At 40.1% G+C, this 18,224-nt stretch overlaps 1 protein-coding gene across 6 annotated transcripts in view; it reads left to right on the top strand.

Annotated features, from left to right (window-relative positions):
- Positions 1 to 5,796, top strand: part of LOC109928468 (uncharacterized protein C21orf62) — a 48,471-nt gene extending 42,675 nt beyond the window's left edge. For all 6 annotated transcript variants that reach the window (XM_048602753.1, XM_048602752.1, XM_048602755.1 and 3 more), the window contains one exon: positions 3,232 to 5,796. In XM_048602753.1, the coding sequence (XP_048458710.1) occupies positions 3,287 to 3,955 (669 nt within the window). In that variant the 5' untranslated portion in view covers positions 3,232 to 3,286 and the 3' untranslated portion in view covers positions 3,956 to 5,796. The remainder of the gene's footprint in view (positions 1 to 3,231) is intronic.
- Positions 5,797 to 18,224: the final 12,428 nt, after the last annotated feature.

Genomic DNA, 18,224 nt, shown 5'->3' with positions numbered 1-18,224 from the left:
GGCACAGTAGATAAGGGGACAGCTATGAGAAGGGTGGGTAGTCAACACAGGACTGAAAATGTTATACTTAAATACACACATTATACAAAACAATGAAATTGAGATTATAGTGCAGATTGAAATTGGCAGATATAATGTTGTGGATATGACAGAGATGTGGCTGCAAGGGGATGTAAGCTAAATATCCAAAGATACACATCCTATCGAAAGGGTAGGCAGAGGGGCAGTGGGCGCGGATTGCCTTGCTAGTACGAAATTAAATTAAATTGATAGCAAGAGGTGAAATAGAGTCAGAAGGTGTACAGTCAGTGTGGGTAGAGTTGAGGAACCGCAAAGTAAGTAAGACCCTAATGGAAATTATGACAGGCCTCCTAGCAATAGTCAGGATGTTGTGTAGAAAATAAATCTGGAGAGAGAAAAAGCGTGAAGAAAGGCATAATTTCAATAATCATGGGGTCTTCAATAAGCAGGTGAACTGGGAAAATCAGTGGATCTCAAGAAAAAAATTGTGAAATGTCTACAAGAAGGTTTTTTTTTGAAGCAACTTGTGATAGAGCCCACTAGGGAATAGGCAATTGTGGATTTAGCAATGTGAAATGAGGCAGACTTGATTAGAGAGTTTAAGGTGAAGGAACCCCCAGTGGGCAGTGAACATAACATGGTAGAATTCACCCTGCAGTTTGAGAGGGAGAAGCTGGAATCAGATGTAATGGTATTACAATTGCGTAAAGGTAACTAAAAGACATGAGGGAGGAGCTAGCCAGAGCTGATTGGAAGAGGAGGCTAGCAGGGAGATGGTGGGGCAGCAATGACAGGGCTTTCTAGGGGTAATTCAGGGGGCACAGCAGAAATTCATCCCAAGCAAGGAGACACAAGTCATTTTTAGAATTTGGATTTTAAAACAGTGGCATAAGGGTGTCATTTACTTTTGTGAAGTGTCTTCCAAAAAAAATCTAGATCTAACAGTTCTTCCAGAACTTAATCCAGAATGTGTCAGAGAGCAGGGAACCTTTGAAGTGTTTATGGAAGATTGTCACTCCCCTTTCACACAGCAACATCACTAGTACCCAGAAATACCACCACTCCCCCTCCACACAGAAACAGTGTCACTCTCCGTTCACCTAGCAACACCACCACTCTTCTGTCATCCAGCAAAACTGCCACTCCCCCACCACACAGCAACATTACCACTCCCCCGCCACACAGCAACATTGCCACTCCCCCGCCACACAGCAACACCACCACTCCCCGCCACACAGCAACACTGCCACTCCCCCGCCACACAGCAACGCCGCCACTCCGCCACCACACAGCAACACCGCCACTCTCCCACCACACAGCAACACTGCCACTCACCTACCACTCAGCAACACTGCCACTCTCTCTTTATCTAGCAACACCGTCACTCCTCAGACATCCAGCAACACCACCAGTACCCCTTCACCAAGACTGAGTGTTTTTTGATAGTCTGGTGAGCCCTGACTGGGATCAGATGCAAGTCTCTAATACCTCTCCCTGACAGAAATTGTGTTTGGAGCAGAAAAGTTTAATTCCTGCAGCTTCCAGACCAGGACTGATTGGTTCAAAGTCTTCTGGATGTTAGAACCTGAAATGACTAAGCTTTTGATTTTGACAGTACTAATGTAAGACAGCAGCACAGTTCACAGAACAGAAACTGAGGATAATCAGTTAAATTGAATGTAATATTTCATTTGGTGGTATAATTTCTCTAGATTTGAATCACTGTAAAGTAATGATGTTGGGGAATAGATTGAAGCCTTTTTTGTTGGATGTTTTGAAATTCTATCTCTAGATAGCTTTCTTTTTCTTCTCATTACTTGTGTAATAAAACTGTTTGGTTGTTAAAGAAACTTTGTAGCTTGAGGTATTCTGTTTCAGTGAATGATAAAATAAATCAATCAGGCCAGGTTTTGTCCTGTGGTATGACTTAGCCATTAATACCATCAGCTGGGATCATAACAAGGTACATCTCAAGACGGTATTGACCTATAATGGTTATGTGATGTAATCTGGAGTCCAAAAGGTTGTAAAATGCCTAACTGGAAAAATTACTGCAGCTTGAATTGGGCTTCACTGGAAGACTGCAGGAGACTTAAAACAGAAATATAAGTATGACAGCAAGATGGTGAATTGAAACAGCAAGTGATCAAAATCATGTGGTCATTTTTGCACCCGAGGACAGGTGTTTGGCCAAGTGGTTATTCAGTCAGCATTTTCCCACCCAGTGCACAAACTGCAATATCATAGTTATCAAACAAATCTTTTTCATAGCGGCGTTGATTTAGTTGTTTTTCCACCATTTAATTCTTTACATACAAGCTTGAGCTGTATTTGATGTCAAGCCACACAGTTGCGTCATTAGGAGCAAATATAGAAATTGCTGGCAAAACTCAGCACGTCCAGCAGCATCTATGGAGAGGAAGCAGAGTTAACATTTCAAGCCCAGTGACCCTTCTTCAGAACTAGGCCGGAATGTTAACTCTGCTTTCTCTCCACAGATACTACCAGACCTGCTGAGTTTCAGATTTCCAGCATCTGCAGTTTGTTGTTTTGTTTTATTATATCAGTAGGAGCACTAAAAGTCAAGCCTGAATCTGTACTCACTGAACACAAGACAATTTCATATCATGTTAGTTGTTTATGATCAGGAGTGGGAACCCTGGATGAGTTGTTCTATTGATCACTAGCTCAAAGCACTGAAGTCAATTGTGTCTTCATCGCCATCATCAGAGATTGAAGTTGAAACCTTAATGTTGTTAAGAATTAAACTGCTGACAAGACATCATCACCCAAAATTCTTCAAAGGGTGCACGAGTTTGAATGAGCTACTGCTAGAAGGCACTGAGCAGAGTCTTTCTATTTTGGAATAGAAAGGAATGGGGCCCAAGCAATCAATTACCCTTGTCTCACCCACACAGGAATGCTATTTGCAAGAGTATGAAAGTGCTGAATTTTTGGACAGATAATTTGGATGTGGTTGAGGTTGCAGTTGAATGTAAATATCTGTAATACTTTTTGTCTGTGCAGTTTCAGCAAATGCAGCTGCTATTGTCAGATTTGAACTTACATCCGTAGAGCATTAGCACTGGGCCTCTGGATTAGTAGGCCAGTGACATTACCACTATGCCACCAACCCTTCAGTGTTATTTTTAAATAACTGCACAATGATAAAGAAATAGTTATAACCACATCCTCTTTTGTTTGTTTCAGGCTCTGTGAAAGAATGGTAACTCTCCATCAGGTTTTATAACGTAATGTCGTAAACATGAAGCTGACTGGTTCTGAGCCAGACCAGGTGGCATTCTTTGTTGGACTGTGGTGCTGTGTCTGTGTGGCTTTGGTGAGAAGCAGTAACCACACACTCATCTTTCAAAAAGAAAGTAACTTCCGCAATTGCAGCTGCTTCTCTAGCATCCCAGACTGTGGGTTTGCTCTTGCCAACCTTGCATGCAACTGTAAGACTGTCTCGTCTCAAGAAATCGACAAGGCCAGCCCAACCTTCAGCTACGGCAGTGAATTAGTCGTATGGGTGTCAGATACTGCTACTCTGGGGCTGTTGCTGAACTACTCATCAGTTCCAAACCTCAGGTTGTCTTTGTGCAGTCCTAATGCCGTACTTACAGAATATCTTGTCATCTTTGGCCTGAAAAATCTCTGTGTGACAAATCCTAAGGCGAATGCCTATCCGCTGCAAAACATAACAATATACAGCACGGGTGGCACAGCTGTCAAGTCAACCTTGCAGAATAGCACAGGATTCTCATTTTATATTTCATTCTTAAACATGGCTCTGTTAAATGGAGATTCTAAGTTAAAAGCGTACTCAGTACCTAATGTCACAAACATTGCAGAATATTTTCCAGATCTTCATTATGACACTGCTTCTCTGCCTTCTGAGGCTAACAGTTCATTTGTTACATTCATCTACGTTTAGGAGCTGTACAGTAACATGTTTTTTGACAGTCAACAAAGTGCAACACAGATGCTGAGTTGGTGATTTTTTTTTTGTCCGCGCATTTTGGGGAATTTTAAAGCACAAATGTTCCCTTATTCCTTCCTGTATTTCTTTTTAATGCTATCTTTATGCAGAAGCTTCAATTATGGACAAGGAAATGTGCTTGCCAAACATCTACAATCAACTAACTTCACTAAGCTAGGTTAGGAATATAACTTTGAAGATAATGTTAGGCCATCATTGTGACTGTCAAGGCTTAATTTATTAAAACATAATGTTATGAAAATAAGGAATTTTTTCAATTTAAAATGCCTAAAATAACACTAACAGCAATATATGTAACAATGACAATACTGTAATCAGGTTTGCAAGATTTCTGTGATAACACAGTGTGGAGCTGGAGGAACACAGCAGGACAAGCAGCATCAGAGGAGCAGGAAAGTTGATGTTTCAGGTCGTGACTCATCAGAAATTTTCTGACCCTTTTCTGAAGAAGGGTCCCGACCCAAAATGTCAACTTTCCTGCTCCTCTGATGCTGCCTGGCCTGCTGTGTTCCTCCAGCTCCACACTGTGTTATCTCTGACTCCAGCATCTGCAGTTCTTACTATCTCCCTGCAAGATTTCTGTGTTGTGCTGAACCTTATTATTATTGAGGTATTTCAGACAAGCGAACCAACTTTAATGTCACATGAAAAAGACTATTAACAATAGCATATAGGCTATACGTGTGTTTAAGCTGACACATGTTCACAGATCACAGAATTCACAGAGTGAGATCATTCCTTCTAAACTATGACCTATAAGTATGAAGAACACCCTTATTCACCGCACTTTGCAAATGAAATTTGATTTTAATGCAGAGCAACTATTCCACTGATGCAGACAGGGAGCAGGAATCAGGAAATCTGAGATAGATGAGCAGGAAATCTGGAGTCTGAGAACAAGTGACTTAGGAGGCCCGAAGAAGTAAGCAGCACTGAAGAATCCAAAACATAAACATCAGGATTGGATTAGTGGCAAATGCACTCCCCAGAATAAGATTATTCGTATGATCATTTGCACATAAGATTACCCACTATTTTCAACACATAAATTGTTATCTTCTACACAAACACCTACTGTGTTTTTTCTGTTGGCAACACTAGATTTTACACTGATAATATATTTTCATGACAGTGTAGTGAAGCCTGACACTGGAATTCTAATGACTTCTCCAGTAGTGTTAACTTATATGTTAATATGTAATTGTAACAATATAATTTTAACTTCAACCTGACTTTACATGTCAAGAAGTAATTTTATTGAATAATGCATATTTCATGGTTTCCCAATGTCTCAAAGAGCTGCACAACCAGTGATGTATTTTTGAGGAGTAGTCACTTGTAACTTAAGCAGCCAATTTGTCCACAGTAAGGGTTCACGCATGGCAATGAGTTAAATCTCAAATAATCTGTTTCACTGCTTTTCATTGAGGTATAACCATTGGCCAGGTTTTGCCTCTAACAAGATTGCTTTGAGACAGGAACACATTGCAACTTTCAAATGTTGCTGGTACCAGTCCTGTCTCACAGCCTGTCGCTGCAAGACCAAGCAGATTCTGCCTATGTCTTTCAATTTAAGACAGTTGAAAGGATAATTAAAATAGCTATTGCGATACTACTGCTGAACATTTAACATGGGTATTTTTAACTTATATCACTGCATGGATTGGAAATCCATTTGATACCTCACATGATTTTCTTTTGCTTATTTTGATTTCAGGAGACTACCAATTCCTTTCAAACATGTTTCACCCAATAAAGTTACCTGCTTTGTGTTGGTATATTATTCCTCTGTCTGTTATTTCAATGCACAAGTCAATGCATTTATTTTAATACAATATGACTCGAAAGAATATCATACTAAACTTTCATTTGCTAATACCAGCAATTGTAATTTCATAAAAGTGTAAATCACAAATGGAAGCCATTTGACTAATCCTGTTTTCTCCGCTAGTATTCCACCCTTTTAAATACATATCAGCTTTATTCCTAAATAAATAAATAATATTCTCAGTCTTAGCCATTCCCTTTAGCTTATATGAGAATGTTATTTGGTCAAGAGAGTTATATGTATATTATTTAATAGTATAGATATCCAATATCTATCAACAGATATTGTTGGTTTTTTAAAAGTTTGTCTTTGCACCTCCCCTCCTTGACTACCCTATCCCCCCATTTCCCCCACCCCACCCCATCCTTCAGCCCACCCAACTTTGCTGAGGGCACAGTTTTAAAGGTTTGAATTTTGTGGCTTTTTTTGATTCTGTTCACATTGTGTCAAGTTTTTTTGGAGGGTTTTTAACAAGCTGTCTCCCTATAACTTCCAAAACTTGCCTTATTTAAATACCTTCCTACGGCAACTTTCATATCAAGTCCCAGCCCTATCTTACCATGCACCATTCCTGGAACAACTCTGGCGTAACACTGGCATTCTCTGCATCCGTGCCATCTTTGAAAGGCCTCTGTGTACACAGGCGAACGCTGGCATTCCAAGCTTCCCTGCTTGTTGACTGACAGAATCTGAACATGTCAGAGATGGGGCTGATGGCATCATGATTCTCTAACAGGGACCTGCAGGTCATGTTGAGGGATAGTGCAAAAGAGGGGTGTCCTCTTCCTGAAGGACATGCAAAGGCGGTCATGCCACCAGACCCTGGTCGTCTGAACCGAAGTTGCAACCAGAGTCACTGCCATCACATGTGGAGGAACGTCCAGCAGTGCCATAAGAAGGTTAATGACCTTCTCCATTGCATCAGGTTAAGTGCCAGGTTAAGTCTTTTCTACCTCACACTCACTCTATCTCTACCACTCCACCCAGTATGGAAGAATTTAATAAATAATTCGTCGTGAGCAAAAATGCTTTATCTTTGCCACAGAAGTTAAAACCAATAATTATGGTACCTGTGGTTAGAAGTAATTTTGTGGAACAAAGGGGCTATAATGGTGGCTCAGTAGTTAGCACTGCTGCCTCACAGCACCAGGGACCTTGGTTCGATTCTAGTCTGGTGGCATGGTGGCTCCGTGGTTAGCACTGCTGCCTCACAGCGCCAGGAACCCAGTTCAATTCCACCCTTGGGTGACTGTCTGTGTGGAGTTTGCACATTCTCCCAGTGTCTGTGTGGGTTTCTTCCAGGTGCTCCAGATCCCTCCCACAATCCAAAGATGTGCAGGCTAGGTGGATTGGCTATGCTAAATTGCCCATAGTGTTTAAGGATGTGTAGATTAGAGGGATGGGTGTGGGCGGGATGCTCTGAGGGTCGGTGTGGATTGTTTAGCCAAAGGGCCTGTTTCCATACTGTAGGGATTCTATGAAAAACAGAAATTGCTGGAAAAGCTCAGCAGGTCAGGCAGCATCTGTGGAGAGACATCAGAGTTAATGCTTCAGGTCCAGTGACCCTTCCTCAGAATCTTTGAGATGTTGTCAGACCTGCTGAGGTTTCCCAGCAATCTCTGCTTTTGTTTCTGATTTCCAGCATCTGCAGTTATTTCGGTTTTTATACAGTTTTGTGGAGTCCTTATTATTCAAATATGACAGAATACTTCCAAGTAAGCAAAAAGTAAACAGTGATGTATCTTCAGTGATATTTCCAGTCAAAAAGTTCTGTTTTGTTTGTTGCCAGAAATCCAGCAATTATTTTATTTGTGCAAAATATTTACAGTATGCATCACAAAGCCAAGATTTTTCTTCACTGGAAGCCACATTTTAAGATTTTTCATAATTCTTCTTGCCACAGAAAACAATTTAAAACACGCAATGTTAGGCTCCAGGCATTGCTAGCACAGCTTTCAAGTTGACAAAGACACTCCGTCATTCTTGATGTCATTCAAATGTTCTGCCTTTCTTTAATAGATGTGGCAAACGTGTAAGTACCAGTGCTGACGTTTCAAACAAGCCTCCAAGAAAATCCACTTATGAAGATATATTTTTCACATTTTGTCCTCGGCACAGAAAAATCCAAACTAGCCCTTATTTTCACTTCTTTAGGTGCAACTTGGCCATGTCCCACAGTGTGGCTCAAATAAACCACTTTTGACAAATTCACTTTCAGCCAGATTTGTAACAAAATGGACTCTTTGTTGCCGATCAAACAAGTCACATAAGACAACAGTAGAAAGAGCCCTGTCAACCCTACAAAGGCCTTCCTCCTAACATTTGGGGTCTAGTGCCAAAATTACGAGAGCTGACTCACAAGTTAGTCACACAACAGCCCGACATAGTCAAAGTCACAGAATCATACTTTACTATGTCCCAAACTCCATCATCACCATCCCTGGATACGTTCTGTCTCACTGGCAGGACAGAGATAGCAGAGGTGGGAGCACAGTGGTATACAGTCAGGAGAGAATTGCCCTGGCAGTCTTCAACATTGACCCTGGGCACCATGAAGCCTCATGGCTTCAGATTAAACATGGTAAGGAAACTTGCCGCTGGTTAACACATATCATCCTCCCTCCGCTATGGTGACATCATCAGTGGAGCCTCCAATGAAGCGATGTTGTTCTACTCCGCTTGGGATTTATACTGTCCGGTCAGTCCATTATGGTGAGTATTGTCATTTCAGGTTTTGATCTATTTGGGTTTGTATATGGGGTCCAATTCTATATGTTTGTTGATTGAAGTATGGGTGCTGCTAGCTGTTGTTCATATATTCTGATGGCTCGTTTCCTTCCTGTCTGTCCATCAGAATACACGAACATCAGCTAGCAGCAAAACGGCACGATGAACTCTCCTCAAATCTGTACATTCAGACAATGAAGGCCATCAGTTTAACTGGGACAAAATAACCATAGTAGCCTAAGCCAAACATAGACACGCATGGGAATTCCTAGGGGCATGGTTCTCCACCCATACTTCAGTCAACAAATATATAGAATTGGACCCCATATATAAACCAATACAGATCAAAACCAGAAATGACACCACTCACTATAATGGACCGGACAGTATAAATTCCAAGTGGAGTACAATAACATCGCGTCATTGAAGGCTCCACTGATGATGTCACCAGCATGGAATTTGTGAAATAATGACTTAACCTTAAGTAGTATTAAAAATGTGTTCTCATGGTCAACTACTGATCTGCCTAATCCAATAATTAACCGTTATTTCAGGTGATGTGCCGCTTTCTCTTGCAAGATTTGATGGTTTGTTGGACCCGCCTAAGTCTGTGGCTTGGCGATAATGCCTGATATTAGCAAAAGTATTCTTTTTACATGGTTTAAGACTATTGGAATGTCTGATGTACTGTGTTTTCTGGTCATTTACTGAATTGCCATTTGTACATTGTCTCTGAGTACAATTTGGCTGCTGTGTTTTCTGACTTGACAAGAGTGGTTACAATTCAAAAGTACGGAATTGGCTGTAAAATATATTTGAGTGACCTGAGGTCATGAAGAGTGCAAATTCAATTTTTCAGAGAATTTAATTGAAGCAATTGTGCTATTACATTAGCTCAATATCTTTGTGGTCATTGTTACTGCTATTACCTTTTTTTAACTTTCACATTTTTTGAAAAATACTGAATTCAAATTCTCCAACTGAATGTAGGATTTAAACTCACATTCTCTGGATTACAAGTCCAACCCAACCAAATGTCCCTTTTTAGTGTAGGGAATGAATTTGTCTAGGGCTTAAGGATGCCCTTACACTATTGATTCCTCTAACTGATAGTTCAAACTTGTCAGCCTTTTCTGGACAGCTTTTCTCTAATTCCCACTTTAAATTGTAAGCCTAAAATTGTAATTCTAAAATTGTGTGAGCACATCTACAAAGATGGCTTCTTCAAAACATTCTGCGCTTGCAATAGCACACCGATTGTATGCAAATTCGTATTTCCAGCCATAAGGCAAAAGAGGAACCCAAATATTGTTAGAAATATTTCAATGGGTGTATACCAGCCTCACTGAAAAACATTAGACATCTCCAACAGATTGTGGTCCTAGTTGAGTTCAATTGCATCCAATCTTCTAACATTTCAGAAGATTTGCAGGTTGAATCAAGGTTTAAAAGGCCATGATTTTGCTTTTTCATTGTGTTAGCATCACAGAGTAATATCCATACTTGGCTAACATTTATATAGGCGGTACTTACTGAAATAGTTATGGCCTACTGACTGATAGCACTAATAATGAAAACTTTTAAATAGAAATAATCACCTTAACTGATGGGCCTGTGGCTATTTTCTTTGGTACTGTCCTCCATTGTGGAATTGTCTTCAGGGTGAAAGATTGTTGATACACTGACCTAGAAACATAGACCTTTGCAGTTTGCATAGATGACTACTCACATTTTATTACTGCCAGAGAGCATCAGCTGCTAGTTTCTGCCAATTCCCACCAGTCCATTCCATATTTTGTGAAACACGTTCAGTCTGTCTTTTCCTGTTTTGCTGAAGTGATTCCCATTCCCAATCTTTGGTCAAGGACGTGACATTGGTTTATCTCCCATGCTGATTGTGCACCACAGTTTCGGTACCTTCAATTTTATTTATATCCTTCCTCAAATAAGGATCCTACGTGCAAACTTACATGCTCCAGGATTCAATGAATAAATGTTTGGAAAGCCATATCTCTGGCATTTTTATTGCAATATTAATGATTTCTCCTCAAAGGAATTCTGTTTGGTTTGGGTGTTGTCTGTTGAATGTGGAATCCCCAGTGAAGATTATTTTAAGACATGTGGAGGCTGGTTCAATTGAGACATTCATGAGGGCATTGGGTGGTTACTTGTATAGAAATGGTGTGCAGGGATATGGAAAACAGGCATGAGCTTGGCACTAGTAAGAGAACTAGAGCAGCTGGGCTGAATGGCCTCCTGTACTGCAGCAATTATGCGATTAAAAAGAAGGTTCTTAGGTGGATATATGTATTTTATTTTTAAAAATCGTTGGCACTATTTTGTAAAAGTGCAGGGCTGTTCTCCTCAAAGTTCATGGCTCAATTAAAACCATTCGAGCCAAACGATCTGGTTGTCATATCATGCTGTGACCATATAGAGGTTTATAAAATCACGAGGGGCATGGATAGGGTGAACAGGCAAGGCCTTTTCCCTGGTGTGGGGGAGTCCAAAACTACAGGGCATAGGCTTAAGGTGAGAGGGGAAAGATTTAACAGGGATCTAAGGGGCAACTTTTTCACACAGAGGGTGGTGCATGTGTGGAATCAGCTGCCAGAGGAAGTGGGGGAGGCTGGTACAATTACAACATTTAAATGGCACCTGGATGGGTACATGAATAGGAAGGGTTTAGAGGGATATGGGCCAAATGCTGGCAAATGGGACTAGATTCATTTAGGATATCTGGTCGGCACGGATGAGTTGGATCGAAGGACCTGTTTCCGTGCTGTACAGCTCTGTGGACTTAGCCTTTTATCTAAAAACCAAAAGAATTGCAGATACTGTACCCACCTATTGTTTTCTTCTTACCCTCTCCCCCCACCCCACCTTCTGCAATATAAACCAACATTTTCCAAGCTACCATCAGCTCTGGCGAAGGGTCACTGGTCCCAAAACATTATCTCTGATTTCTGTCCACAGATGCTGCCAAACCTGCTGAGCTTTTCCAGCAATTTCTGTTTTTGTGTATGGTCTTTTATCTATCTGTTGGAAAATTTCATTACAGTACTTAAAGCTGTCTGCTACATATATTTTGTAAGTAATGCATATGAGATAGTTAAATTTTTGGCAGTGGATACCATAACATTTTTGCAATTCCAGATCATCTTGCAATGAATTGATATGATATTGATTTTTCCAGATGCATAAACCGTGCAATCAAATGCAAATTGTCATACCTGTTTTTAACTCTTTTGCGAAATCTCCTTCCATGACCATAATCATCATTAAATTAGCTGATTGCATAGATCTGTGGAATATAACGCCATGAGAAAGAGCTACCCACACTCATCAGACATATTCAACATACTGAACTTCAGCCAAAACTTCAATGTTTCGTTTTTGAATGCTGCACATTGCTATTTCAAAGAGAGGATTGCCTACACTTAATATTTGCTGTATAAGAGAGTAGAAGGGGACAAACTGAATGGAAAATTTTATTTTTTTATCAATGGTTACAGAGTATATTAGAATAAACCTAAGGGCAAGCTACTCCTCCATCTTCCAGTTTCAGATATCATAAACTTTAAGAATCCAATACCAATATGATTTCATGACATACTGCATCAAAATATAAAATCTTTCTGTATGCACTGTGGCACAAGAGATTCATGTATATCACAATGATGCACTCATCACATGACTCTGACATCAATAAGAAAGAACACACCATTCTGAAAAGAGTATGAAGAGGGGAGGTCTTAGACATTCCACAAGAGATTTATATTGGATAACCTACACTATATGAATGTAAACAAAGAGTCTTGCAATATAAAAGGTGTTGAAGAGCCTTATTTTGAAATAAGGAGTAAGCAGCCTCAGGAACATCATATGTACAGACATCATAACCTGAGATTTTCCAGACTGGCTTCTTACTGCTAATAACAGTATTGGCTTAAAGCATGAAACAAAACATACATATTTCTTCATGAACTTTTAACTGAGCTAACATTGCAAGGGCAAAAATGCAGCAGTGTTAGCTACTTTCTAAAAGAATGCCCATTTTCATGAGCCAAAGAGTATGGTGATAATAGACTCTGGTTAAAGCAGCTCATAGTATTGTATTGTGGATGATAACTGAGTAAACCTCCCAGAGAAGAATCCTAATAAATATCATAGGTCAAGATTGTTTTGCCAAATATCTCAAGTTTTAAAAATGTTGCAGAAATTTAAGGGGGTAACCAAGAAAGTAGGCAGAGGCTGTTAACAGCAATGTTTGACTAACAAAAAGACCATCACCAAGAAGATTGATCTCATCTTGATATAGAAGGCTTTGAGTCCAGTCTGACCTACTAAGCATTGATATTGCAGCAATTCACATTCCCACCTGCTTGAATGCCAGAACCAATTACTGATCCATATATTAATGGAGCATTATCTCATGAAATGCCCCTTCACCCTTCTGTCTTGGGTCACAGAGTGTATCCAAACGGTTCTTTTCGGATTCAGTTAAAAAAAATTAAGAAAAGATTTGACAACAGCAATTTGCTCAAAGATGAACATTCATTGACTAATAATGAAAGACGAAAAGGAAAGGAACATTTATTAAGTAAATAAAAAGAATGAAAAATAGAGGAAAGAAACAATAAGCCTCGTGCCCTTCTGCACGACGGGCACTGCTCAATCGGCGGCTGGTCTGGAGGCTGAGGTTGTTCCTGGCACCGTTCACAATCCTGGTCCAAGGTGAAGTCCAGTGACTTGGAACAAAACTCCCTGTGTCTTGTACAGTGTAACAAACAGCCAGGCACAGAAAAAAACAACTACCTGACCCGAAACATCAGCTTTCCTGCTCCTCTGATGCTGTCTGGCCTGCTGTATTCCTCCAGCTCCACACTGTGTTATCTCTGACTCCAGCATCTGCAGTTCTTACTATCTCTACAGGAGACAAAACTGCTACCTAGTACAGAAAACGCAGCTACAGAAAAACAAGCTGCAGGTGCTGTCTTCTACCTGTAAAGGAATGTTCACAGGACTCATTCAAGGTCGTCAGCTTGTCGAGTATCTTCATTAACTTTCCCAGCCTATTTTCCCATCCAAACTAATCTATTTACTCATGCAGCTGTCAAATATCATCATTAACATTTAGCCCGTCGGCCCGTCCTATACACCTTCAGTCGACGAATATTTTGTCAACCAGATTGCTGTAAGTACAAACCCATAATATCTGGGAATTTGCTGAGTGACAGGACTAACATTTTATTGCCTTATATTTAAAGGTTGAGAAAGAAATAGAGGCATGATGGAGAAGGAACCAGAATGATTTAGGTTAACTCAGATAGAAAAAGAGAAATAAAGAGAAGATTAGACAAAAAAAAGGGAAAAAAAAGAGTGAGAAAAGAAAGCTAATTTTAAAAATCTTGAATAACCCTTTCCTACTAACCTACACCTTCCTACCTGGATTCCACAATTTAAACTCTTCCCTTTCTAAACCAAAGCAGTTGCATAGCATCAAAGGAGTATCATTAAAAAGTTATACATATTGTTAGGGAGCAGGCCAAAAAAGTTTGCAGCAAGCTTATTTGGTCATTAATATACAAAAGCAGCAATCTCATTAAATTCACAGTGATGTTTGAGTGAGGACAACAGCAGATTTGTGCTAATCCACCAGAAATTTGTGTTGAATTCTGATTGACAAAGTATCTCTTCCTCACATTGAAATATCAACAGTGGCAGCGTGCAGTATGATCATGCCTAATCCTCCATCTCAATGCCATATTCCTGCATTCTCCTCATATCTCTGATGACTTTAAAATCTGAAAAATTATTGATTTCTTTTGTGAATATATTCAGTTTCTTGGCCTCCATGGCCTTCTGCGGTAGAGAATTCCACAGGCTCACCACCATCTAAGTAAAAAATGTTTTCCTCATCTCAGTTCTAAATGATACCTTGTATCCTGAGACTGTATTCCCTGGCTCTAGACTCTCTAATCAGGGAAAACATCCTCTTTGCATGTAGTCTGTCCAGCCCTGTTAGAATTTTATACATTTCAATCAGATCCCCTCTCATCCTTCTAAACTTCTGTCAATCCAGGCCCAATGGAACCAATCTCTCGTCATAGGACTGTCCTGCCTTCCTCACAACCTCTGCTGCACTCCCCCAGAAGTACATTCTTTCTTAGGTAGGGAGACCAAAACAGCATGCAATAATCTAGAGTTAGTCTCACTAAAGCCCTGTATAACTGCAGTAAGACATTCCAGATTCTGAATGCAAACCCACTTGCAATGACATCTAATAAAACATTCATCTTCCCAATTGCTTGCTACACCTGCCTGTGTATTTTGTTCCCGTTGTGGCCTCCTCTACATCGGGGAAACCAAGCGGAGGCTTGGGGACCGCTTTGCAGAACACCTACGCTCGGTTCGCACTAAACAACTGCACCTCCCAGGCACGAACCATTTCAACTCCCCCTCCCATTCCTCAGGTGACATGTCCATCCTGGGCCTCCTGCAGTGCCACAACGATGCCACCCGAAGGTTGCAGGAACAGCACCTCATATTTCGCTTGGGAACCCTGCAGCCCATTGGTATCAATGTGGATTTCACAAGCTTCAAAATCTCCCCTCCCCCTACCGCATCGCAAAACCAGCCCAGCTCATCCCTGCCTCCCTAACCTGTCCTTCCTCCCACCTATCCCCTCCTCCCACCTCAAGCCCCACCCCCATCTCCTACCTACTAACCTCATCCCGCCCCCTTGACCTGTCCGTCCTCCCTGGACTGACCTATCCCCTCCCTAACTCCCCACCTACACTCACCTTTACTGGCTCCATCCCCGCCTCTTTGACCTGTCTGTCTCCTCTCCACCTATCTTCTCCTCTATCCATCTTCTATCCGCCTCCCCCTCTCTCCCTATTTATTTCAGAACCCCCTTCCCCTCCCCCATTTCTGAAGAAGGGTCTAGGCCCGAAACATCAGCTTTCCTGCTCCTCTGATGCTGCTTGGCCTGCTGTGTTCATCCAGCTCTACACCTTGTTATCTCTGTGTATTTTCATTGACTGGTGCACAAGGACAACTAGATCTCTTTGTACATTTGTACTTCCCAAAATACCACTGTTTAAATAATACAATTCTTTTCTGTTTTTCACAGCAAAGTGTATAACTTGACAGTTAGCCATGTTGTACCTGCCATGCGTTTGCCACTCACTCAACTTGTCTAAAGTCTCTTGCATCTTCCTCATAACCTCACCTAGTTTTGCGTCATACAGGTTTCTGTATAAGTTACACATTAGTAATAGTGAACATCATTTAAACCAAGTATTATTTCTGTATTAAGGCTTAGGTCAATATTTTAAATAGAGTCTGATATGTAAAAGACAAAGGCCTCTCGAAAGGAGCTTCAATGTTCTTTACTCCAAAGAAGGTGATGGTTAAACCTGGAAAACAGCCTTTTCAATTCAATTTGTTGAGTTCAAATGTACTCAGACATCATAGCAACGAAGCAGATCTCATATATTAACATGAGTCTCTAAAAAGACAGATGTTACACAGTTTTGCTGTTTTAATGTTGAGAAGTATGTTGGGTGTAAATTTAATATTGTTTTATATTTATTTTGCTTCTATTTGAAATTAACTCTTATGACAATGAACTGATATTTTAGCCTGAATTATATTTTTGGGTTTCACCGATCAAAAATAACAGAAGCACATGGTGAGCAAATCACAAAGATCTTCAAACTGAAAAACTTTAGTAAAGTGGTCATTGTTAATTCTGCAGCATTCTAATCAACTCAGTTCACAAATAAAGTCAGATGTTTGTAACTATGTGAGGCCTGATGCCTTGTGATATGGGCAGATAGTTAGAACAATCTGTAGTGATAACAGATCAATACATAAGAAGTAAAGGAATATGAAATAGAGTGAAATGAAGATGGATGGACACCCATGTGGAGCTTAAACAGAAGCATGTAGTTGTTGGGTCCAATGACCTATTTCTCTTCTGTGATTAGATTTGCAGTGCATTGTAACACTGCTACAAATTTCCCGGCATCAAACAATATCTTAAGGAATAGAAAGGAGAATTACTGTTAACATAACTAGTTCATTTCTGTAACCTCGTGTAAAAACCAGTGAAGACCTATTCTGCTGACTTACTGGCTCACTTTCGTACTGTAAGTTCAATGCATTTCTATGATTGTTGAATATCAAATGGTTCATTATTCATTCAACAAGAGATTCAGCAGATCAATTGTACCATTCCTGACTGAGTAAGAAAGCAGTTGCTAATTTAAGAGGCAGGTTTATAAAACTCAGGCAGATGGAAGAAATTACCCTTCACAAATGGAACACACCGCTTAACTGTACGGATTGTCACATAACAAGGATTCAATGGAATCAAAATGGAAGTCTTTTTCCCTCCAAAACCAACATCAAATATTGTCAGGGGAAACTGTTCAGTTTCTGAGTAAATCTGCCAAGATTCATTCTTTTTGCATGAGACTCATTTGTTTCTGGCCCTAAATATAGCTGATATATTCTCCTGTATCTCACATTGGTAGTATATTGGTAAAGAGGGGCAATGACTGCACTGGGGAGGAAGAAAACAAAGAACACTGACAACCAGAAAAGGTTTAGAATCTAGACCAGATTTATCTAACAAAAATTTCTATTCTCCACCCATGCTAGTAAATTACTACAAAAAATATTTCCTGCAGCATTAACTCAATTCCTGATACGTTCGCACATTTCCCTTTTTCCCTTGCCATTAAGTCCTGTTTAAGTTTAACGAACTGAAACTGAAGTCCAAATCGACTTTTCATTTCAAGAGAAATAAAGTTCATGAATGAGATTTGAGCTATGTGTTAGACACTTCTATTGCAGGACACATATTTTCAAAAAAAGATCGCCTGGTGCTAGGTAGTCTATGAAGGACCCCAGAAAGAAGGTGATGAAGTTTCCACAGTCAACAGAAGGTATTAGTCTTGGCTCAATAATAGCTGTTTTGCCTCTGAGGTACAAGGCTGCGGTTTTCAGTCACATTCCAGGAGTTTGAGCACATAATAACATGGCATTTCAGGGCAGCACTGGGGGAATGTTACTTTGCTAAAAGTAGCTTCAACCCACAGTTACTGCCTTTCGGATGCAACATTAAATTGTTACGTTGGGAATCTTCATGAGGATGTGACTAAGTCGAAGTAGTGTTGATAAGTTCAGGGACAGTTGCCCACATAAAAATTTGCTTATGTAAACATTATCAAACACAAACAAGTAAAAGACAATGCCTTGTAGTGCAATGGTAATGTCCCTACCTATGCGCTAGGAGGTCCCACCTACTCCAGAGATGTGTCACCATGAACCATTGGTTGATTAAAAGCATCCAGAAGAATGGCCAGGTGAATGTTTAAAAATATATTTTTATTTATTCCCAATTCTGTATGTGTGGCCTAATTGATTTAAAAAACAACGCCCATACTTAATATTTATTTGAGATTGCATTTAGTTTCACTTTTGTTTAACGTGGTTGGCAATTCATACAAAAGAAAATTTCCTTGTTGATCACTATTTAAATGAAATGAAAACTGAGAGTGCTTCTGTCGGGTGGAAGAATATAATATTTCAAGTAGATCACCCAGAACATTAACCCTATATTCCTCTTTCTGC

Source organism: Rhincodon typus, chromosome 11, assembly GCF_021869965.1.
Source record: "Rhincodon typus isolate 14 chromosome 11, sRhiTyp1.1, whole genome shotgun sequence".
Taxonomy (NCBI): domain Eukaryota; kingdom Metazoa; phylum Chordata; class Chondrichthyes; order Orectolobiformes; family Rhincodontidae; genus Rhincodon; species Rhincodon typus.
The sequence above is the reverse complement of the archived record's forward strand: the minus strand, read 5'-3'. Positions and strand labels throughout refer to the sequence as shown.